Source organism: Anolis sagrei, chromosome 3 (genome assembly GCF_037176765.1).
Source record: "Anolis sagrei isolate rAnoSag1 chromosome 3, rAnoSag1.mat, whole genome shotgun sequence".
NCBI classification, from domain to species: domain Eukaryota; kingdom Metazoa; phylum Chordata; class Lepidosauria; order Squamata; family Dactyloidae; genus Anolis; species Anolis sagrei.
Genome location: NC_090023.1, coordinates 214,039,510 through 214,063,070, shown reverse-complemented (window position 1 = coordinate 214,063,070; position 23,561 = coordinate 214,039,510). Strand labels below are relative to the sequence as shown.

The window sequence follows — 23,561 nt, the reverse complement described above, 5'->3', positions numbered from 1 at the left end:
AAATCTAGAGAGCACTGCGTACTCGAACAAAGATGGATCTGGACCAAACTTGGCACAAATATTCAATATGCCCAAATGTGAACACTGATGGAGTTTGGGAAAATAGACATTGACATTTGGGAGTTGTAGTTTCTGGAATTTATAGTTTACCTACAATCAAAGAGCTTTCTGAACCCCACCAACAATAGAACTTGGGCCAAACTTCCCACACAGAACCCCCATGACCAACAGAAAATACTGTGTTTTCAGATGGTCTTTGGTGACCCCTCTGACACCCCTTGCAATCCCCCCCAGGGGTCCCGACCCCCAGTTTAAGAAACGCTGAACTAAATGAAAGGGTGGGAGAGACTGGGGGCCCTTACACACACCATTTAACCCAGAACATCAAGGCAGACAATGCCTCAATATCTGCTTTGAACTGCGTTATCTGAGTCCACACTGCTATCTATTCCAGTTCAAAGCAGAAAATGTGGGATTTTCTTCATCTGTGTGGAAGGGGCCATATAAAACTTTAAGACAGAAATTGTGACAGTCTCTCATGGAAAGGGAACGTATTCTTGCATAAATTTTAGGGTGGCTTTTCAGTCAAACTTGCATAAGCAGGCATTTTTATCTGTTTCTCACCCACTCCCAGCACTGAAAGATTTAGTCTTCTGTATATGCAAATTATGTGTTTGACTATCACAATAACAATCTCAGGTTGGACTGAAACATCTACACAATTCTGGTTAAGTGTGAAAAAGCCCACCTCTGAACACTGCACAGAAACTTTCAAGTTTCAATTACCATTCTTGATAAGATTAGCTCCACATACTATGTTTGCTTTTTCAGCTGGTTAGAAGAGAGCCACTGATCTGCTTGCTTTCAAGTTGCTCCAATTGGCATGACAGAATTGAGACAGTTTGAGCTAATGTTAAATGTTTTTGAAGGAAATTATTTGTAATTGTGCATTCTCTACTGTTGCGCTTTTGCAGCAAAGGCTGGACTTTTTACACTGGTTCTTGTACCTAAATATGCATATTGCCTTGTGTATGGGATGCAAAATCAAATAGTAATTTACAGCAGAGTCTCGTTTATCCAACATAAATGGGCTGGCAGAACGTTAGATAAGGAAAAATGCTGGATATTAAGGAGGGATTAAGGAAAAGCCCTATTAAACGTCAAATTACTTTATGATTTTACAAATTAAGCACCAAAACATTGTGTTTTACAACAAATCGACAGAAAAAGCAGTTCAGTACACAGTAATGTTATGTAGTAATTACTGTATTTACGAATTTGACACCAAAACATCACAATGTATTGAAACAGCTGTGGATCCGGGTGGGAGGCAGACTGCGTTGGATAATACAGAACGTTGGATGAGCGAAGGTTGGATAAGCGAGACTCTACTGTAATTACCTTCCCAAAGCACATGACAACTTCTGGTGCATTAATTTGCCGGAACAGAATGAATGCAAAAATAATAAAACCAATGATAAAATCTACTCCTAAATGTAACAACTTGTATGAAGCAAGTGCATCACATCCAATAGTGCATTGGAGATGTAGTGATATGATTCAGTGCCATAACCACACACTACATCTCTAGTTTCAAAGAAGTGAATCGTGGTGGGCTGCCAGCAGAAATAAGTGATAACACTCTTGTCCCTTTAATGGCTGTGTAGAAGAAAGGATTTCTGAAGTTGATTGTTTGTCAAACGCCTACCAAAATACCCTCTCTTACCCAATCATTAGAAGGGTAGAAATGTTCCTTATTTCACTTGGTGACCCTGTCAGAGATTTACAGCAAAATCAAATTGATTGTTTCAATTGGAGAAGACTCTCTGAACAAATTGCTCTATGGTTAACAGCAGTTGTAAATCCAGTTGACTTGCTGTGTTTGCTGCAGTTGGGACTACAATTTAGCATTTGGTTTCAAAGCTAGACAATGGAGTTATGCAGAAAAATATTTATTTATGGAAATGTCATCCTATTTAGACAACAGTCTCCAAGAACTGCTTCATTTCAACTACTAGTAGACATTTGGACTTTTTTTTATAATTGTTATGAAATGCTGGCCAAATGAAATCAGGGATTTTGTTTTTGTTTTTAATAGGTTAGCAGAAGAGGGAATTTCAGTAGAAGTTTGCAAAACAAGCCTCATTGTTAGAAAACCCCTTTTCTATACAACCACTGAAGGTACAGGAGCCATTATCCCTTATTTCACTTGGCAACCCTTGCTAGCCTTCAAAACTATTGTAAAGCTGTATTGTTGAAGGCTTTCATGGCCGGAATCACTGAGTTGTAGGTTTTTTGGGCTGTATGGTCATATTCGAGAAGCATTCTCTCCTGATGTTTTGCCTGCATCTATTGCAGGCATCCTCAGAGGTTGTGAGGTCTGTTGGAAACTAGGAAAAATGGGTTTATATATCTGTGGAAAGTTCAGGGTGGGAGAAAGAACTCTTGTCTGTTGGAGGTAGATGTGAATGTTTCAATTGGCCACCTTGATTAACATTTGATGGACTTGCGGTTTTTAGGTGTGGCCTGTTACTGCCTGGGGGAGTCCTTTGTTGAGAGGTCTTCTAGAACATGACCATACAGCCCGAAAAACCTACAACAACCTATTGTAAAGCTTTTATAAAGACTACTGTACACTGTTAGACCCATTGACAGGGGCAATACTACTTCATCCATCCAAAGTGCAGAACACAAGGGACATTTATGTCCCCAGTGAAATCTTACAGGTTTCTCTTTTCAAGCTGTCCAATAGAGAAGATAATCCAGTCCATTTGAGCGTCTTTTTTTAATACTCCAGTAAGAGGAACAACAGTTTCTTGAAGGAGCAGAATGGAGCCAGTCTCATAAGTTGAACCCAGAACTTGAGAAAATTATTTTTTGATCCAACTACAAAATCCCCAACCAAATGACTGAAGGATTCTAGGCACTTTATTCCAAAAAATAAATGTTCCAGGTATTACCTGAGTCCAAGGACAGAAAAAAAAAGTTCCTCTGGTTCATCTAAATTTACTTCTCATTGATATTTCAATTTTCTCTTCTCGTGTTTAAATGAAGTATTGAGCTCTTTTAGAGGAAGTGGGTTAAGGAAGTGTAACATGAGGTAGTAGTAACTATAATAAAGATGAGACTTCCCACTGGCATTGTTTTCTGTGAAAACAAAGGAAATGTTGTGGCATCTCCATTTGCATGACTGAACATCCAGCATCTTCTCTTCCTTTTGTGTATGGAAATACACCTTTGGGAGTGTTCTCTGCATCAGAGAAGGAAGACTTGTTCTCATCTTTTACCTTCTTGAGGTGCATTATTATTCTCACAACAATTTGTAATAATATTTTGAAGGTATTCTTCCAAAGTTGATCTTTCCTGTTCCTCATCTGACATCAAGTTCACCCATATTTTTTTGGGTGTTAATTGTCACCATTGGTGTAGCAAGAGTTTTGGCAATACACAAAAATGAGATAGCATGGAGATATTATGAATTGTGTATGGGGCCATTTTGTGCATGTCTGTTCAGAAATAGTTCCTATGGACCTTGCTACTGGTATAACTCTGCAACCGTTGTTATCTTAGGTAGCTAGAAAGGCAGTTTCCTGGCTGTCAGGACCTAAACTATTTCCTGTCAACCTTTTGGCCCATTTATGGAGACGGCTATAGAGGGGGAAGCCATTATTCTCCCGATAGATATAGACTCCAGTGATGGCATCCCATTGTTGCCTGGGCTGGACACTTGTCACCACAAATTTTTCCATCTCTTCTGCCTCTTCCTTGTCTAAGTACACAAAGCCAAAGAAGTTCTTGACGTTGGTGGCAGCCATGATCTTGGCATGTACCTCAGCAGTGCGTTGAAAAAGTCTGGTCTCATTGCAGCGGTATTGATCCCAGTAGGCTTCTTGGCGGTAACTGAGGGGTGAACAGCAGTGTTTCAGGCACTTGGTGATGAACACAAGAACTGCAACAACACCAATGAGCATCCACCCAAATAGCTGAACAGAGGGACAAAAACAAAACAAAACAAAACAGGGGTTGGTTTGGTTTCTGTGTTTAATGGAGCCTTTCTCAACTAAGTGCCCTCCTGATATGTTAGACCGGAGTCCAGTATCAACTCATTGATATTAATTATTATAAATAAGTTATATATTTTTCAAAAACCACCTTAAAATGTATAGTTCTTCCCATCCACCCATAAATGTCTACATAATTTGAGGGGACATTCAAGAGGACAATATGATATGTTATGTGGTCCTTTGCTACAATGTCTCCTTCATCACGTCGCTAGTCACCTGCACTAAAGTGTTAATCCTTTAGACGGCTATAGTTGTAGAGGCAAGTGGGATGATGTCCAATAAGCAATTGCATGCTATTAGAGAAACTGGAAAAGTCTATTTTATAGCAAAGCTTCCAGGGGAGAAACTAAAACTCGTTATTAAGAAAGGTAGTCTTGGAGATTGACTGATCTTTAAGCCTGTAGTGCTCTGCACATCTCACAACAATGAAGATTAATTAAATTCACTGGAGTTGTCTCATGTATAAACTTGCCATGCTCTGGGCCTTGTGCTGCTATTTTCTAGTTGGGCTGGAATAACTTCAGAAAGAGCTGAATTAGTAGCTAGGGATTAATTACAAAAGAGCATACACAAACAATTAAACGAATCATTCTTAAGAAAGCCAGTAACTGTATTATTTAGTGCAATGTGAAACTTAGACTGCAATATCCAAGGTTTGAATGTCTTCTTGCAATAACTATAGACCAGATTTTTTCTAAAATCTGTTCTTTAGATGTATTAGTTTACAATAAGAGGGGGCAATGTGCAACTTACAAGTCAAAGTGTGTCTTCTGAGCCCCAATTTCACCCGCAAACTGCTCAATTTTTAAAAAAAACCTGGTGTCACCTGATGTCACACCCAAGTGTCCCCAACCTGCACATAAATGTAATGGTTTGTCTTTGCCTGTTCTAGATACCACCCCAAAACCTTCTTCTTAGGCCAAAGTCAGTCAAAAATACAGACTAGAAGTCTCCTTTGATGTGTTAGGAACCACAGGTACGGCCTGCAGGTAGGGTTTGTGGGCAAAACATTGACCCTGGCTCTCCCTGCAGTTCCCACCCATGATCTATAATGTCCATCTTCACATGAACAACTATGTAAAATATAATACCTGAGACTCATATTTTAATCGTCGTATAACTTCATCTTTAAATCCTGTCACATTCTTTGGAAAGTCTTCACAAGGGAACTTGGCCATGGTGTCTGCTCCGTAGCCAGATGGAAAGTTATTCAGGGAGGTGGGATCTATGAATTCACTCAAGGCACAGACATAGGCTTCTCCGCGAAGTAGTGAGATCACTGACCATGTAATAGGAGCAACTGCTGCCCGTCCCATGACGGAGCCAAAGATCAAGAAGTTCGCAGCTGCTGAGAAGTTCTTAGTTCCTCGCTTGTGGCACTCAGCCACCAGGTTCCAAGTGTGATGGTTCCAGATGACACCAAGGACAAACAGAGCCAAAGCCGGTACACCAATGGCAGCCAGGCCATAGATATAGTTTCTAGCTGGAGAGCACGGGCAATGGAAAGCAACCACAGAGAAAAGTTCCTGGCTCCCAACAGTGCCCAGGGCAACCAGGCCATTGAAAATCATCACATCCTTGCTCTTGAAGAAGAGTGAGAGGAAGCGGAAATTTTCAGCAATAAGAGCGGCCATTTTACTTTTCTGTATCCAGTTGGCACTTTAGGTGTTATGATGTAGAGGAGATATCTAAAGACCCAAGGAGTTTTGGTGTTCTTGCTTGTCCATGAGCTGCAACAACAGAACCACCATTAAGAAATAATAATATGATTGCCTAAGAGACGTATTAGTAGACATTGCAGATATAAAATGTTAGCAAACATCTTAATACGTCTACAAAACACAACATTTTACATTTTCAATGTTTTAGCTTTGGCATCTTCAGTCTGCACAATAGAAAATATATCATGCTGAATCAGTCTAGTCTAGCGTTCAGTTCACATAATTGGTTATCTATGAGAGATTCACAAGGAGAAAATGAGTGCAATTTAATCCCTTTCCTGTATGTGTTTACACCTGGTGACTGATATAAATGCACTTTACTTTCAGTACATGCATGTTAAGAGAGAGATCATTCATTGAGGCCCAAAGGCCTCTGTGAATAGCCAAGTTTTCATTTGGCACCTAATGAAATCAGTGTTGATATCTATCAGGCCTCCAGGAGGAAGGCATTGCACAATTGAGGTTCCATAGCTGAGAACCTCTCTCCTGTGTTTCAACACAGCATGTTATGTTGGGCCCCCACAACAGATCTCACATATGGGAGGAGGTATTTCCTCAAGTATTGAGGTCCCAATCTGTTTAAATGTCCTCAATGCTTCCAGCCTTGAATTCGGGCTGGAAGCATTTTGGCAGCCAGTAAGATCCAGTTCCTTTTCAAAGTCATTATCATTTGCTATGGTAACAAGTTCCACCATTAACCTGTGTGCTGTATGAAGTGCTTCCTGCTGTTGCTCCTGATTCTCACACCATTCAGCTTATGTGAATGATCACAAGTTGAACAACAAAAAGAAAATAAATACTCCCCTAACGCTTTCTTTCCACAATGCACAATTTTATACACATCTGCCCTACGTACTTGTTTTACTTGTCATTGTTAACTACCTTCAAGCTAACTTCAATTTATGTTGACCCTATGAATGGGAGACCTCCAAGTCATCCTATCTTCAACAGCCCTTCTTAGGTAGAGCAACTGCATTGAATCTATCCATCTGAATATGTTTTTTTTTATAACTGCCCTCTACTTTACCAAGCATTATTGTCTTTTCCAGTGAGTCATCTCTTATGATATTACCAAAGTATTACAACCTCACTCCCTCTTATTTTAACAATCCCCCCGCCCCAAATGTAACAGCCTGTTCTCATGGGTCAGTTTTTACACTGATTGTTTTGGTTGTCCTTTTCTGTCTTTTCTAGTTTGTCAACATCATTTTTAGATGTAGTGACCTGAATTGTACACGGTATTCCAGATGTAATCATAGCATAAAATTCTACAAGGGTAGTATTGCATTTTCGATGTTACTATTTGATTCTTCTTCTAAATATAAAAAAAACATGGGCTGCTGCAAATTTGGTTAAAAGTTTTATTGAGCCATCCATCAAAACCCCAAGAGCCTCTTGTTAATCAGTCTCCCCCAACTTGGATCCCATCAGTAAGAAAATAGCTGTTTTATATACCTGTTTGATACATTCCAATCTATCATATTATGGTGTCAGATCACAGCACTACTGATCCAATGTACTGAAATGGAATATCCTAAATACAGCCAGAATTCACTTCGGCAGTTATAAATATGTAACCACCATAGATGATAGTTAAGCAGTGACTCCCAGCCTGGTCTCTCATCTCCATTTACCAAGCAGCAGCTACTGCGATCAAAACAATCTGTTCTCTTGTTTATTTGGAAATGGTGAATGACCATCCCAACCTTTCAATGAGGGATCTCTGGTGTGATTGGTAGAAGTAGGGTACCTGTCACAATCCTCCCTCCTGCTGGAGATCACTCACACAAGGAGAGAATCAGTCACTTCTTGATCTGCATGGAAACAGATCTCAGCAAGTGAGGACTGGGGGACTTTCATGGTCCCGATGTATCAACTAAACTAAGAAATACAAAGGGATCATAAATACAAAACAGTCATGAAAGTGTGGCTCTAGGACAGTGGCTCCCAATCTGTGCTCTACGAACCACCATTGGTCTGCAAGAACTAAAATATGGTCCACGGCCTCACCGTTACTACACCATTGCAACGAGAGAGATTGGTCTTGCTAAATCCTCTTATAGTGCCGAGGCTTATTAAATATGGTTTTCTGTTGGCAAGCTGATGGCAACTACTGGATGACATATGTTCTGTATCAGAAACAAGAGTTGATGTGGTCTATCCAATACAATTTTCTGAATCAGCACCCCCAAATAACCAAACCGAATCTAAAGTTGACCAAAAACCAATTCGTAACCCTTTTGGTACTAATGTTGGAGAGTAGTCCCTGGTCAAGTCGTCCCTGGTGAAAAAAAGGTTGGGCACCACTGCTCTAGGATATATTTTCACATAAATGACTTAATGTATCCCATCCCCTTTTTATTTAGTAGAGAAATACATAACAATAAAAACACACAGATTCATGCCATAATGTGCTATCTAGTGCTAAATGGTTATATGCTTGGATTCTGATATTTCAAAAGTACTTCAAGCATTATTTTTCAGACTTGCATGTACTAAAATTGACTTGTTCTATCAATTATAGACAGTATGCAATAGTAAATAAAGCAAATTCCCTTTCTTCTCTGTCTGCTTACAAAGAAGCTCCATTAAATCATAACAGAAATATAGAATTAACTGTGTGGACAATTTTCTTAGATCTCTCAGTGAGAGATTTTCTTAGATCTCTCACTGATCTTTCATTACCCAGTCCCCCTGATATTGGACAGAGAACATTTCAGTTTGTCTTACCTTTACTATTCAGCTGGTTGTTATGAGTTTCAATGGTAGTTGAAATCTGCAATGAAGAAACAGTGTTTTGAGAGCTTGGAATGCAATGCTGTTGATCTTGGGTACTATCTCTCTCTTTATCTGCCAGCGTTGTTCTGTGAGTTTGAGACAGATGGATCCCCATTTTTGTTGTGCTTCCATTCGCTAGCTATGACTCTGACTCTCTGACCAAACTATTATTATGATCAACATGGAAATATTAAAATGAATTTACCAAATTAGTCTTCATGGGTTGGGCTAAATAAATAGTGTGGAATAATATGGAGCAAGTAATTATCGTCTGAATAATTTGAGTCAATGGGAGTAACAAGAACAACTTGGATCCAACATTTTGCATGACACAACTACATATCCTAACACATGTGGCCACTCTATCACATTTGAGTGTGCATAATGTCACCAAATGACATCGTGTGACAATATGATTACTTTTGATACAAAAATGCCCTCCCAAAGGGAATTTGCTACCATACCCCGTGATTTGCAAGTGTGAGATCTGCATTTATCAGATTCTAGCATGTGGAGTAAAAGAAATTGCATTAACAGGATGAGTAATATTTCAGGAAAGATATACTAGTTGGGCAGTTCTCAAGTGTGTTAAGTCCAACATTAATATATCAGATTTTTAGGTAAGAGTCGGGAATGTGCAGCCCTCCTAATGTGGATGGAACGTAACAGTAGGTACCGCTTCTGTGGGAAGGTGGCTTGCATGTGCAGTCATGCCAGCCACATGACCTTGGAGGTGTCTACAGACAATGCCGGCTCTTCGGCTTAGTAACGGAGATGAGCATGAGCTCCCAGAGTCGGACACGACGAGACTTGATGTCAAGAGAAATAGAGACCAATCCTATCCTGGCTTTTAATGTAAATAATGTTTACAAGAAAACTAATATACAAGGTCATAAGAAACATTTTTCTGAGAAAGACTAAAGATCCATTATTTAGTACAATTTCTGTATTCTTCTTCACTGTCCGTGGTTAGCCACATCATATGGCCAAATTATAAGCAAGATATAACAGATACAGACATCTCTTTCACTAAACATAGAAAGCTGACTTTACCAGATCTAACTATTCACTCATTAGGGAGACCTTCACCTTAGCCAATGGATTTTAAGTATGAAGGAAAATAGATTTTATTTTGTTGCTGTATTTTTGCTGCTAGGAAGATTGAGCCAAGCTTATAGCATTTTCCAGAGCTTGAGACATTGACTACAAATTGCAGGAAAATATATTACACCTAAACATTAGGAAGAACTGTTCAGCAGTAGAATATGCTGCCTTGGAGTGTGGTGGAGTCTCCTTCTCTAGGTGTTTGGGGTAGAGGTTGGCTGGACCTCTGTTGGGAGTTTTTTGATTGGATATTCCTGCATGACAGGGGGTTGAACTTGATAACCTTTGTGGTCTCTTTCAACTCTGTGATTCTATGATTCTACAAGCTCTAGAATCCGATGTTCATAAGTGTACAGTAGCCTTTCACTTTACCCGATTCTCTTAAATGATGCCAAGGACTAGGACCATGTAAAACCATGTGCTTTACAATTGAACTTTGGTGCATCCCACCATGAAAATGTATAGCCTTTTTTAAAGGATGGTTCCAAGACCTCTCTCCAATCAAAACTAATGGCAGCTAATAGTGCTCACCATGGGCAACCCTCATCCAAATAGAATAAAAATTGAGTTGAGGGTTTTGAAAAATTATAGTCTAAAGTTGATTTTAACTCTATAAATGCCTTCCCTTTCCACTTCTCTGAGACAGCAGGACAGAAGGAAAGATGACATTTCCTGGCCAGATGGTTTAAGGCTAAACCCTGATTTCTCCCAAACATATACATATACATGTATACGGGTAGAAATAATAGGGCAACCAGCAAAAGTTATGCTCCTCAGTCTCCCTACCACCACTTCACCATTCCAAATTTATTATTCTACCATATAGTGTTGTTTTGGTCTTGGAATTAAATTGTCTGCACATTTCTAGGACAGCAGTAACCTAAATGTCAGCTGAGTATTTAGAAATAGAACTTAGGCAGCCAGAAAAAGGGCCTGGCAAAGATACCAAGAGAGTGTGAAAATGGCAAAGAAGAATTCCAGGTGTCATTTTTTTCAGCATCTCAGTCATTGCAATACTGGAAATTTAAGGACTGAATGAAAAGGGGCTGCGATGGAGCAATGAGTTAAACTCTTGTGCTGCTGAACTGCTGAATGGAAGCTTGGTTGAACTGTTGACCTAAAGGTCATCAGCTCGAATCCACGGGATGGGGTGTGTTCCCGTCTGCCAGCCCTAGTTTCTGCCAATCTAGCAGTTTGAGGAGATAAATAGGGACTGTTTTGGCAGGAAAAGATAAAGAGACACTCCAAGCAATCTTGCTGGCCACATGACCAGGAGGTGACAACACAGGTTCCTTGGCTGGAAAATAGAGAAAAGCATCTTCCAGAGCCAGCGATGAGCACCGCCTCCAGAAGCCGGAAATGAAAGGAGAAGCCCTGCCTTTGTTTGTGTTTGTGTGTCTTGTGTGATTGTAAAGGCATTGAATGTTTGCCTATGTATGTAAATGCTGTAATTCGCTGAGTCCCCTAGGGAGAAGGGTGGAATATAAATAAAGTGTATTATTATTATTATTATTATTATTATTATTATTATTATTATTATTTGGGGGTAGCATTATTATCTGGAGAGCAGTGTCCCATTTTGCCCCCGCCCCCACTCCCATGATCTTAGGGCTTCCAGCATCAGGTTTACCTATGCCTATATAAACCTTGTCACGTTTGTGTTGGCAAAAGTAAGTAATAGGGATTTTTGAGTTCTAAAACAAAATGTCTACCTTTCCATCCATTGGACTGATATAAATTCCTTAACTTGTAAACCTTCATCTGTTCTCAGCTTGCATACCTGTAAATAGGCACAAATATTAAAAAAGTTTCTGTAAGTCTCCAGTAGATAACTTTATTTTAAAGGAAATTAAAATTGTAATTCAAATTGTTTAAGGAACTGAACTCTATGGAACAATGAATTTACATCGGTCACTTTCTTGCTCCTTTATTTTTGAGTCAGGTTGGACCTTCTGGAGTTCTTCCCCATCTAGTTAATTGACTTAATGTTATCTTCAAACTTGGCCATCTTCAAACCTCACTGCTTCACCTAATTCCCAAATTACTTATTTAGTAAGCTAACTAGACTGTTTCTATTACAGAACCTTACAGGCTTCAGCTATTTTCTTCTCTTCACTGTAAAAATACTGTAAGAGGACATATTCTCTTCTCCATGTGTACTATATTGTCTTTAAAAGATATCCTTTAGGACAGTGGTTCCCAATCTGTGCTACGGGCTCTGTGTGCACTTCCCAGGGGCTCCTCAACTGCACCAGGAAAATAAAATACACAAAAATTGAACAAATTTAAAGAATAAGAAACAAAAAATAGAATCAAAATAAGACAATTAGAAATTAACATTCTGAATGGAAATTTGCCAAGTTGAATCGTGCACTTCCTTTAGTAAAGGACACTTGGTCATTCTGCTGCCACTGACTCCAAAATGATTGTAGTGTGAAACAGACAGATGACAAGGATGAGCCACAATCTCTCACGTGCCACATTTTAATGGCTCTTCCTGAAACTAAATACTTGAAGGATTTCTTAGAATTGTACACTTGAGAAGTTTGTCGCTCATTCTCGTCCCTTCGAGAGTTCCTGGAATCACCTGAAAGCTTCCTGGAACTTAAAAAAGGTAAAGGTTTCCCCTGACATTATGTGTAGTTGTGTCCGACTCTGGTGGGGGGGGGGGGGGTGGTGGTGGTGGTGGTGGTGGTGGTGGTGGTGCTCATCTCCATTTCTTAGCCGAAGAGCTGGCTTTGTCCGTAGACACCTTCTAGGTCATGTGTCCAGCATGATTGCATGGAGCTCTGATTTGGAGTCACTTCACAGTGAATTTTCATAGCAATAACATTGTGATTTCTTAATGCAAACGGTTTGATTTATTGAACTGTGGATTTTTTTATATATATGGTCAGGTTTTGACAATATTTATTTTATTTATTTATTTCATACATTTGTATCTCATCCTTCTCAACCCCAGAGGGGGACTCAGGGTGGCTTCACAATCAGCAACCATTAGATGCTCAAACAAAGATAATTATAATAACAATTTAAATTTAAAACAATAGCTAAAATGTCAAATATAAAATATATTTGATATTTTAGCTAAACATTTTAACTAAATATCAAATATAAACAACCAATTAAAATCATGCAATATCATGTGTATTGAGAGTAGTAGTAGTATTAGTAATAATAATAATAATAATAATAATAGTAATAAAACCTTTATTTACTAGTATCCCGCTTTTCTCCCTGAACGGGGCCCAAAGTGACTCACAACATTTTAAAAAATGAGATATTGAGATATTATGGTAAATTTCAAAGTTTTAAAAATACAGTTTCATTACATGGACATTACACAATTGTTTAGCTATCTCTATACTTTACATTCCCTTATTACACTATGTAACAATTTTTTAAAAAAAATGTTCCTGGTTTGAAAGTGTTACTGTTTAATTGTGCAGTACTTACTTTGAAAGTAGTTGTTATACTCCAGAAACTTCGTTTTTGTGGCTGCCACAAAATATTTTGAATTGGTTGAGACTCTATGAGATATTCATTGAAAAAAATAGCAAAATATGTTGCAGGATGCTTTTCCCACAAAAACGTTTTTGCAGTTTAATCAACTTTTTCGATGTTTTAATGATAGAACCAAAACGGAAATGTCATTTATAACCCAGGAACAAAAATTGTGTTACATAGTATTACTTATTCTTTCTTCCTCCCTCTGTATCACTACTCCTAAACACCACTAAGACACATGGTAGGCTGAAAGGGCTCTGCTATAGAAATGTATTCTAAAAAAGGGCTGCATGAATCAAGAAGGTCGGGAATCACTGCTTTAGAACTATTTCAACTTCTTTGTTATCTGAAAGATCAATTTCTTTCTAGCTGATTTCCTCCAAAGCATTTAAAATTATTCCATTTCCTGTGTTTTTAGTAACTCTCACTTCTTGTTTTTTTTGTTGTGCCGTATTACCAGGGTTTCGGTTTTTTCTTCTTCCTTACTGGGCAGCAACTTTCATTTTTGAAAGATGCCTGCTTGCTTTTTATAGCCTCCTCAATCTATTTTTAACCTCCGTTCCATTCTTTTAGATTTGGATATGCTTTTTCTAATCTCTAGTATATTTTGTATTTAAGGACCTCATCACACTTGAGCATTTTCCCACTCCAATTCGCTTTAAATGCTGTGACTGCCTCCTGCATAATTCTGGGACTTGTAGTTTAGGGAGGGGTCTTTAAACTGCTCATCCAGAGAAGCCCTGGGTCTCCCTAAACTACAAGCCCCAAAATTCTGCAGGAGGCAGTCACAGCATTTAAAGTAGATTGAAGCGGGAAAGTGCTCAAGTGTGAGGTCTCTATAAGCATTTTGCATTTTGAAAAAAAATCCAAAGAGCTTTGGCCCTTGCAACAATACCCTTTAGTGTTCTTTTAAGGAGCTACAATGATGCAATGGGTTAAACCCTTGTGCTGGCTGAACTGCTGACCTGAAGGTCGGCGGTTCAAATCCGTGAAACAGGGTGAGCTCCTGTCTGTCAGTTTCCCATGCAGAGACATGAGAGAAGTCTCCCACAGTATGGTAACACATCTGGGTGTCCCTTGGACAATGACTTTGCAGACGGCCGATTTTCTCACACCAGACACAACTTGCAGTTTTTCAAGTTGCTCCTGACAAGATAAAAAAGTATTCTTTTAACTAACCTGCTAATTTGAGGCAAGAAAATTAAAATTAACAATGACTGCTGTTGAGCCAACATTTACAAACATTTCATAGGATTATATTCATTGATTCCAAGTCACTTAATTACAAATTTGTCTTACAACAACTCACAGCATTAAATCAAATTGTCAGGGGAAGAAAGGTGTGGTACCGTCACATTGTCTGTGTCACTGGAAATGCTCTGGTTACCTCTGCATCCCTACCATGTGTCAAGTTCAGTTGCAACTGAAATCTAGGCAGAGCTTGGGAAACTTAACATTTAGGGTTACGTCCTTCAGAAACCTGGAGTTCATGGCTGCTGGCTGTGCAGGGTGGGGATTCTAGAGGCCCTTCTACACTGCCATATAATCCAGAATATCATGGATGAATTGGATGATTTGAGTTTACACTGCCATATAATCAAAGCAGATAATCTGGATGTTATACAACTGCGGAGAAATACTGCTGTTATTTCATTTGTTCTTTGTGGTACACCCAGCTATTCCAGAAGTCACTCGTTAGTATTGTAGGAATAAAACTTCTGTAATTTATAATCTTGTTCCTGATCTTAATTGGGAAACAAGGTGAGGAATATATTAAAGGAAGGCCTGTAATATAAATTAAAGGAAGGCCTTCCAAATGCATCTCCCCTTATGAACCAGTCGCTCTGAGTCCCCCCCTCAGGGGTTGAGAAGGGCTGGAATGGGGAGGCCCTGCTGTCGATCCCGCCTTTGTCACAAGTACGTCTGGCAGGGATGAGAGACAGGGCCTTCTCAGTGGTGACCCCTTGGCTATGGAACACCCTCCCTAGGGTTATCAGATTGGCCCTCTCCCTTTTAACATTTTGGAGAAAAGTCAAGACATGGCTTTTTGAGTAAGTGTTTGCAAATGCAAAGTAAATGACATAGGAAAATGGAACAAATAGACGATGGGACCAGACAATGTTTTTTTTTAAAAAGGATATGCTAATGATTTATGTTTTTATTGATTTTGTTATGGTTTTTATTATATGTTAATGTTTTTAATTATATTTATGGTATTGGGCATTGAATTTTGCCCTTTAAACCGCCTTGATTGCCTGCGGGCTGAGAAAAGCAGTATACAAATATAGTAAATAAATAAATACAGTAAAAACGTAAATAAAATAAATAATAAATTCAACACAGTGCAAAGGTAACTTTCCAGGCTCTGCATCTAACATACTGTTACAAGTACTATTCTTTCAACCATTTATTGTGATTGATTAATCAAAACAATGCAAATAAAAGGACATATCATAGTAACCTGAAAATGCCTGTTTGTGGATATAATTGTGTTTAGCATTGACATCTATTAAGAGAGGCCTTACATCTTGTTTTTAAAAAGTTATCTAAGAAACAACAAGAATGATTTCCCAAGTTGTCCAACATTCATCAAGTACTGACGGAAGAAGCTTGCATGATAGCTGTCCCTAATCTAGAACTATCCCTGAACTAAAAGAACAAATATAGACCACACCCATAAAATCAGATACAGTTAGCCCTGCATATAAACTGATTCTGAATCCATGGATTCAACTACCCATGGCTTGATAATATTTTTCAAAGTTCAAAAGGCCAAACTTGATTTTTCCATTTTATATGCTATTATATATAATGAGACTTGAGCATCTACAGATTTTTGTATCCATGTGGTGGGATCTTGGAACCAAATCCCAACAGATACCAGGGCCCACTGTATTCCTTCACTGATTACAAATGGCCACCTCCAACCCTAGTCAACACTCTTACTGATTTATTAATCTGTAGAATAAAAGTTGCAGTGGGCTAAATAGTTCTGCACCTGCAGTTTCTGTTCTTGCAGTACAGTAAAGTTATTTGTGGCAGGCAATAAAGATGCAAAGGAAAAATGGTGAAATTCCTTTTCATTTTCTCACAGATACAACTGACGACTTCATCACACACAATTAAATAAGCATTTCTACACACTTAAGAAACTGCCACCTATGGTGCCCTTCACATGATGCAAGCTTCAAATGTGCGGTAGAGGTATCTTGCCATTTCTAAAGTGTGGGGTTTTCCTATGATTCCTGAGTCGATTGGCAAGTGACTTCTTTTTCGATTCTCCACACAGAGATATGTAAAAACGCCCTACGTAACATGTGACGGGAATCTCTCCTTGCCTGTTGGTACATAAAATGATGACGTAGTCATGAAGGGAGGAGCCGAGATGGGCAGTATAGAATCCTTTCTTCCACCAGAATCTTTAGAATCAAGGAGGTAATTTATATTATTTTTTAAAACAATGGCTAATGCACCTTCAGGTGGTGTGGCTCCCATGGTAGTCCATGCTCTGGTTACATCTTGAATAGACTACTGCAATGTGCTCTATGCGGGGTTGCCTTTGAAGACTGTTTTGAAGCTTCAGGTAGTTCAATGGACAGCAGCCAGGTTGCTCACCGGAGTAGTGTACAAAGAAAGGACATCCTTCAACAGGATGGCAGCCTGCTACTGAGTACAATTCAAAGTACTGGCTTTAACCTATAAAGCCCTAAATGATTCTGGCCCAGTTTACCTGTCCGAACGTATCTCCCTCTTTGAGCCAGCTAGGAGGTTAAGATCTTCTGGGGAAGCCCTGCTTCTGGTCCCATCTCCTTCGCAGGTGTGGTTAGTGGGGATGAGAGACAGGGCCTTCTCATTGGTGGCCTTTCGGCTTTGGAACTCCCTCCCCAGTCAAATTAGATCAGCCCCCCTCCCTGCTGAAAAGGCTAAAGACATGGATGTTGGACCAAGCATTTGGTTAGTAATCAACCAGTGCAATAAGAGAATATGGAATTTTGCAATGACAACCGGAAATGATCCGGATTATGATATTCAATTATGTGATTTTAAATAAGTGGTTTTAAAGTTTGATATGTCTTTAATGATTGCTTTAATGTATATGTTTATTTTACTATGTGCGTCCATATGGCATCAAATTACTGACTATATATGTAAGCTGTTTTAAGTCCTCTGTGGGGTGATAAGGGTGGGGTATAAATATGATAAATAAATAAATAAATGTTTTAAAAGAGTGCCTTAACTCAGCTTCATTGAAAGTGTGTTGAGGGCAAATGATCCCAGAAAAAGTGGTTTCTTAAGGCAAATACCTTAACTCAGGTTTAGTTGAAGGATATGAAGGGAAACGATCCCAGAAAAAGTGATTTCTTAAGACTGATGCCTTAACTCAGGTCTGGATATGAGGAGACAGTGGGAGGAGACATATTTCCTCTGTGTTATGGCAAACCAAATAGATAAATCTTAAAGAAAGAAAAGAAAAGGATTAGATATGATGGGGGTAGGAAAATCCGTTTAATTTCAAAACGGAGCATGGCAAAGCTTAAGGCAAAACCAACAATTTACTTCATTTTACTTATCCTGTGGGATGAAGTCATGAGTCATATCTTCTGGAGAACTGAATTTTTTGGCAGCAAGTACCAACTCTTAGACCAACAAGAGATCCCCAAAATAAATTTGAGAGGAACTATATTGAATCAGGAATATACAGGGGAAATGTTGATTTGGGGATGAGAATTTGAAGCTGAAATGTGAAATCATTCTCTTCTTACCCCTTTCTGCTGAGTAGTCTTCAGAAATACACAAACACACAGGATAGTTCTTTGTAAACAGTCAAGGACTTTATTCGTCTTCTGGCACAGCTGGAATGCAAATGCTCAAAAAAATATGCCTGGCGACTCACATGTCGTCCTGCCCCACCCTTTTATATCAAGGGCCAAATAGTAGAAACAGCCAAACACCCAGTTAGTTAGTGACAGATCTTCAAAGATGCCTTTTATTTGTTCAAAAGCTGGAATTATACAGAGGCTGATGAACAAAATAAAAATAGAGATCTGCTGATTATAACAATGTGATCACTCTCACGAGTTTTTGGTTCGTTGCTGACGGATAGAATTGTCAGAATGATAACTTGTCTGCCTTTTGGGTGAAAATGTGCAGCAAATCTGATCGTTTTCAGCCTTGACATCCGGCAGCCTAGCAAAGTTCTTTCCTGCTTAAAGTAGAGCTAAAAATAACTCTCCATTTTGGGGTAATTGGGAGGGATTCTTGTTGTAACACAAATAATGCATATGCTTTTGTTTTATCTTGATTCTCCCCATAGCCAAATGAAACATGAGTGAGAGAAAATAAAAGGCACTTACTTTCCGTGGGTTCTTCATCCAATTTCCCGAGCCCTTTTAGCTGACTGTGTAGTTTCTGAATTTATTTCAAAAGTATCTGCTTGTTCTGCACATGAGAATGCAGAAGGGAATCAAATGTAGAAATTGCACCGTCAGAAGAATTTTTTGAAAAAAGAAGCACTGGTTTCCAGCTATTTTCTTTTGCATGCAAAAGGCTTTTTTCATGAGAAAGGGGAGGGGAAAAAGTACAGTCAGGGTGGGGATTGTATGGACTGGCAAGCAGAAAGAGAGGAAAAGAAACTATGAGTTTTGCCGTGCTGCTTTCAGAGACATCATGCCTATAAAGAGGAAAGTGAAGAAGAAATTAATGGAAAAAATGAAACGCTCCATAGCCACGTCAAGATAGCTTGGCACCAGAAGGCAGGGAGGCATTTGGTTTCAGTTGCTTGGGTTAGGCATGACAACAATAGTTTCTCTAGCCTCCCAAAGTGGGTTGGCTTAAGAAAATGGGATGTTTGCGCTTGTAAAATACGGTACTATGAGGGTTATTCCTTCATTGCATTTTACAGACTTTTACTAAAGGAATAGATGCTGCCATACATTATTTCCTCATAACAGCATGTGTCGCTTTGTTGTTTTTCAAGTAAGGGAAATTGAGAATAAATGCTGCTGTACATTATTTCCTCATAACAGTATGTGGTGCTTTGTTATATTTCAAGTAAGGGAAAATAGTAGCCAACCACAGTGCTAAATATTGCTAATACAGAAGTGGGAAAAGTGAGACTTTGGTCCCGTTTTGTACCCAGAATGTTAAAGCCTCCAGATTCCCAATTTCTTTTGGAAGATGGGAATTCTAATGCCAGCTTCTTTCAGCAACAACCCCCAAAACATCCCAACTCATATTTCCCAAGCTAACCAACAATCAGCTTGAAAAAACTAAAAGTGTAAACCAGGGACCTTTTTACACTACACAGCTAGAGCACTTTTAACTGTGATGGCAACATCCTATGGAACTGATATCGAGCTCTTTTGGTGGGTCTCCCAGCGGGAGAGATCCCTAAAGACCGCTAAAGGGGTCTTGAAACCTTGGTGAGCAGCCAGCGAAAGCCAATCCAAAGAACGAAAAATATTAAGAATTAATCTCACCAGAGGCTGAAGAGGTTCAGTGACCGAAGCGTTTATTTCTGCGATTCAGCTGAAAAGGATGCGATTGCAGTGATCATTCACATACAAGCATACATACACAGAAGTTCCAGGCATTTTTATACAGTCAGAACAAAGGAAAATCAGTTTAAAAATCCCGCCCGCCTTCCGTCAGCCGGCTTCGCCCTGATTGGCTGGCCCTGGAACAGCTGGGAGGAGGCTCGGCCGCATGTCCCGCCTCTCGTCCAACCAGCAAGCGCTGCCGCCTCCAGGGGGCCAATCGGAGCCTTCCTAGCGCCTCTGAAGATGGTCCAATCAGCAGCCAGGAGGCGGGACACAGTTTGACAGCTCAGAGGAGGCGGAATGCCCGGGAGGCATCCGCCAGCTGATTTCCGAGCCTTTGTTCTTATCGGCGGGGTGGCAGGCGAGAGGAACAAAGAGCTTCCTGGTCCGTTGATGAGATTTGGAGGAAATATGAAAAGGGGCTGTTGATGGCATTTGGATCTCAAAACTCTGTAAACAAGGGGGCCCTGCAGACAAAGGAGCTTCACAAACACCATAAGTTGAGTTAATCAGTCTTTTACCGGAGTTTCTGTTGACCTATCTCTCAGCCCATTGTCTGCTCTGAAAACGAGCCTCGAGATAGGATCAAGCACGGGCCCATGCAGATGCAAATATGGATTGATTTACTTTGAGGAAATAGGATTTCCTCTTAACAGTAACCTCAGGTCACATTCCTTTTTTGGGGCAAAGTTCAGAGGGAGAAAGGTGGGGAGGGGAGTCAGGGTACATTTTATATGATATTCCACTATATACATCTTATATGCTTCACATACTTCATACATTTCATGAGTGAATTCCCATCCCCATCCCAGCAAAGTTTATTAAAGACAATAATGATAACAATAATAAAAGTATTTCATTTCCGTCGGAATCATAGTCTTCTTGGTGAAGGCGCAGGCAGGCTGAGGCTGTTTGTCTTTCCAGGCGAGCCTGGCTTGAGGCTTGTGTCCAAAAGTATGGCAGGGAAACAGTCCAAGACAATAAGGCAGAAAGTCAATAAGAGAAGGCAGAAGTCCAGTGATGGGCGCTGGGTTGGGTAGTAGCAGAGTCCATAGTCCAGTGCACAAATCAGAGAGTTCACAAGGAGGAAACAGGAACCCAGTTATGCGCGCTGGGTCAGGAAGCAACAGAATCCATAGTTCGGCCCTTGGCGAACTATAAATACTGGGGGGGGGGGGATGCTTGGCATCAGAACCCTGAACTTTGAGATTTGATTAGGCTCTTAGAGTAGAGAATGCTGAATACACATGAAACTTCAAAACCCAGGATTCCATAGTATTTTGGATTTTGAATTTTTGGGAGAATTTTAGAAAACCTGTCTTGGCATGTCTGTACATAATGAGATATCTTGGACATGGTACCTTACCATCATGCGTAACGACATTGGTTGAGGTGACCAACCACTGTGGGATAGAGGAGAGGAAGAATCGCCCTATCCTTCCCCCCTCCCTTTTACAATTGCCTAATTGCTCTGGTTAGCATCACTCCAGGTAATGCTATTGGGTGACCAACACTACCTATGTTGTGCCCTCTGGCCATTGCAACACTAAGTGCCATCCTGTGTTCCATGGGTTGTCTGAGCCAGGGGAATACTGGATGTCTATGTAAAAAGTTATGATTGTTTTCACCTCGAAATCAGCCCAACTGCTCACACAAGTCCAAAGTTGCAGCTTGCTCTTGATCCTTGATCAAGAGCAATGCATCAAATGGCTTTGACTTGCATTAATTCGAATCAGCTCTGTACAGCATTTTGCCTCAAAGGAGCTGTCCCCCCCCCCCACCTTCTGAGATAACCGATCTGTGTATATATCTCCTTATATTACAACCCAGGTAGAATTTCTCAGCAGCACTGCTGTCAGCCTTGTTTGACTGTGATGACGCGAGGATTCTGGAACGTTACTGTAAAAGCTCATAACATTTATTGAATCTTTTATAGCAGTGGTTCTTAATCTGTGGGTCCCAGGTGTTTTGGCCTACAACTCCCAGAAATCACAGCCAGTTTACCATCTGTTAGGATTTCTGGGAGTTGAAGGCCAAAATAACTGGGGACCCACAGGTTGGGAACCACTGTTTTATAGCTTTCCCCTGAGGAGTTCATGACCTCTTTGAGGATGGTGGAACATAGGTTAGATCAGCCCTCTATATCCACTGATTATAATGTATCTATGGATTCAACCATCTATGGCTTGAATGTTTGTTAACATCAAAATGCAAACCCTAATTTTCCCATTTTATACAAGGGATACCATTTTCTTACACCACTGTATATAATGGGATTTCAGCATCCACAGATTTTGGTATTAATGTGTGGTCCTGGGAAAAAGGAAGAGGGGCTGACCAAGGGCAAGATGGATGGATGGCATCCTTGAAGTGACTGGCTTGACTCTGAAGGAGCTGGGGGTGGTGATGGCTAATAGGGAGCTCTGGTGTGGGCTGGTCCATGAAGTCACGAAGAGTCAGAAGCGACTGAATGAATGAACAACAACAGGTGGTCCTGGAACTAAACTCCACTGTATAGAGAAAAGGCAGGAAATGGAAAGAAGTGTACAACTCCTCTGTTGCAACATCTCCACTGGCTGCCAAGAAATTTTGAGGCAAATTGCAGAGTGCTGGTTTTGACCTGAAAAGCCCTATACAGTACTGCTCTGGTCAACGTTATCCGAGGGACAGTATCTCGTTCTATGAACTTGGTAGACATTTGCGATCAACTGGGGAGGGACTTCTGTCTCATGACCCGCTCAAGTGTATTTGGTGGTAACACGGGAGAGGGCCTTTTCGGTGGCTGCTTCCAGAATGTGGAACTTCCTTCCAAGAGAGATCAGGAAGGCCACCTCCTGCTGACGTTCTTCTGCCAGTGGGAATTTGGGGAACACTGTTGGAGAAGTGTGTGTGTATGTATGGGTTTGGGGGGGGGGTTCTGGGGGGCACACACTAGACGGTGAATTTTAAAGGCTATTTTAAAAATCTTTTTTCCTTAATCTACACTATATAATTCAATTTTTTGGTATTGTACTTTTTAAAACTATGACCAAAATGTGGGACTGTTAGCCGCCTTGAGTCCCCATGGGAAGAAAGGCAGGGTATAAATAAAGTAAATAATAATAATAATAATAATAATAATTCCAAAGCAGAGAAATGTGGGCTGGTCCATGAGGTCACAAAGCATCGGAAACGACTGAACGAATGAACAACAACAACAACAGAGAAATGTGTAATTAATTCAAAAACATACATGCTGTATAAAAAGAAGGAAAGGGAAGGGTTGTACCAGGCCAAGGTGTCTCACATGACAGATACAACTAATTAATCGTATCAGTGAGCCTTTAATTTTTGGTATGTGACAAAGCAAGCACACAGTGATGAAAAGGAAATGAACTATTTTACATCAAAATTTACAATGGCTTGCTAGATCATTCAAGCTATTTTTAAAATTGCAGTTGTTTCTCTTCAAGAAAATTCTTCCAACGTATATCTTTGAGACTTGATCCTGCAATGTCCTGATAATTCTTGAAGAATATAACACTAAAGAATGTGCTAAAGAAAATAATTTGCAGAATGCATTCCCCCAGGCAAGGTAGTCTGAATTAATCCTGTGTTCAGAATGTCGAGTGACAAACCGTATATAATGATCAGCTAATCAAAAATTAATGTTAGATTCTTCCAATGGTTTGTTGACTGTGATAAAATAATGTGTGCAGTATGTTCCCTCTGCTCTGTTCTTCAGGAATGTTATGTGCCTTTAAAATAAAATATTCTTGGCTGCAGACTATACCTTTGATGAAGAAAGAGACTATTTTGCTCATTATGCACATTTAATATGTACTCTAAATTTCAATAAGCTGGGTTTT

The 23,561-nt window shown here is 39.8% G+C and overlaps 1 protein-coding gene across 2 annotated transcripts; it reads right to left on the bottom strand.

Moving 5' to 3' along the window:
- Window positions 1–2,039: 2,039 nt before the first annotated feature.
- CALHM2 (calcium homeostasis modulator family member 2) lies at window positions 2,040–18,943 on the bottom strand. Of its 2 annotated transcripts, XM_067465854.1 has the most exons (5): window positions 18,529–18,943; window positions 11,380–11,447; window positions 8,516–8,561; window positions 5,156–5,794; window positions 2,040–3,983 (listed from the first exon to the last, which is right to left on the bottom strand). In XM_067465854.1, the coding sequence occupies exons 4-5, from the start codon at window positions 5,696–5,698 to the stop codon at window positions 3,567–3,569; spliced, it is 960 nt and encodes a 319-aa protein (XP_067321955.1). In that variant the 5' UTR covers window positions 5,699–5,794; window positions 8,516–8,561; window positions 11,380–11,447; window positions 18,529–18,943; the 3' UTR covers window positions 2,040–3,566. The 2 variants fall into 2 exon arrangements, with proteins under 2 accessions (XP_067321955.1, XP_060624304.1); XM_060768321.2 differs by lacking the exon at window positions 11,380–11,447.
- Between the last annotated feature and the right edge of the window lie 4,618 nt (window positions 18,944–23,561).

Coding starts and splice junctions, on each gene's coding strand:
- CALHM2 (XM_067465854.1), bottom strand. CDS start 5,698: ATGGCCGCTCTTATTGCTGAAAATTTCCGCTTCCTCTCACTCTTCTTC. Junction 3,984..5,155: donor GATTAAAATATGAGTCTCAG/GTATTATATTTT, acceptor CCCTCTGTTCAG/CTATTTGGGTGGATGCTCAT.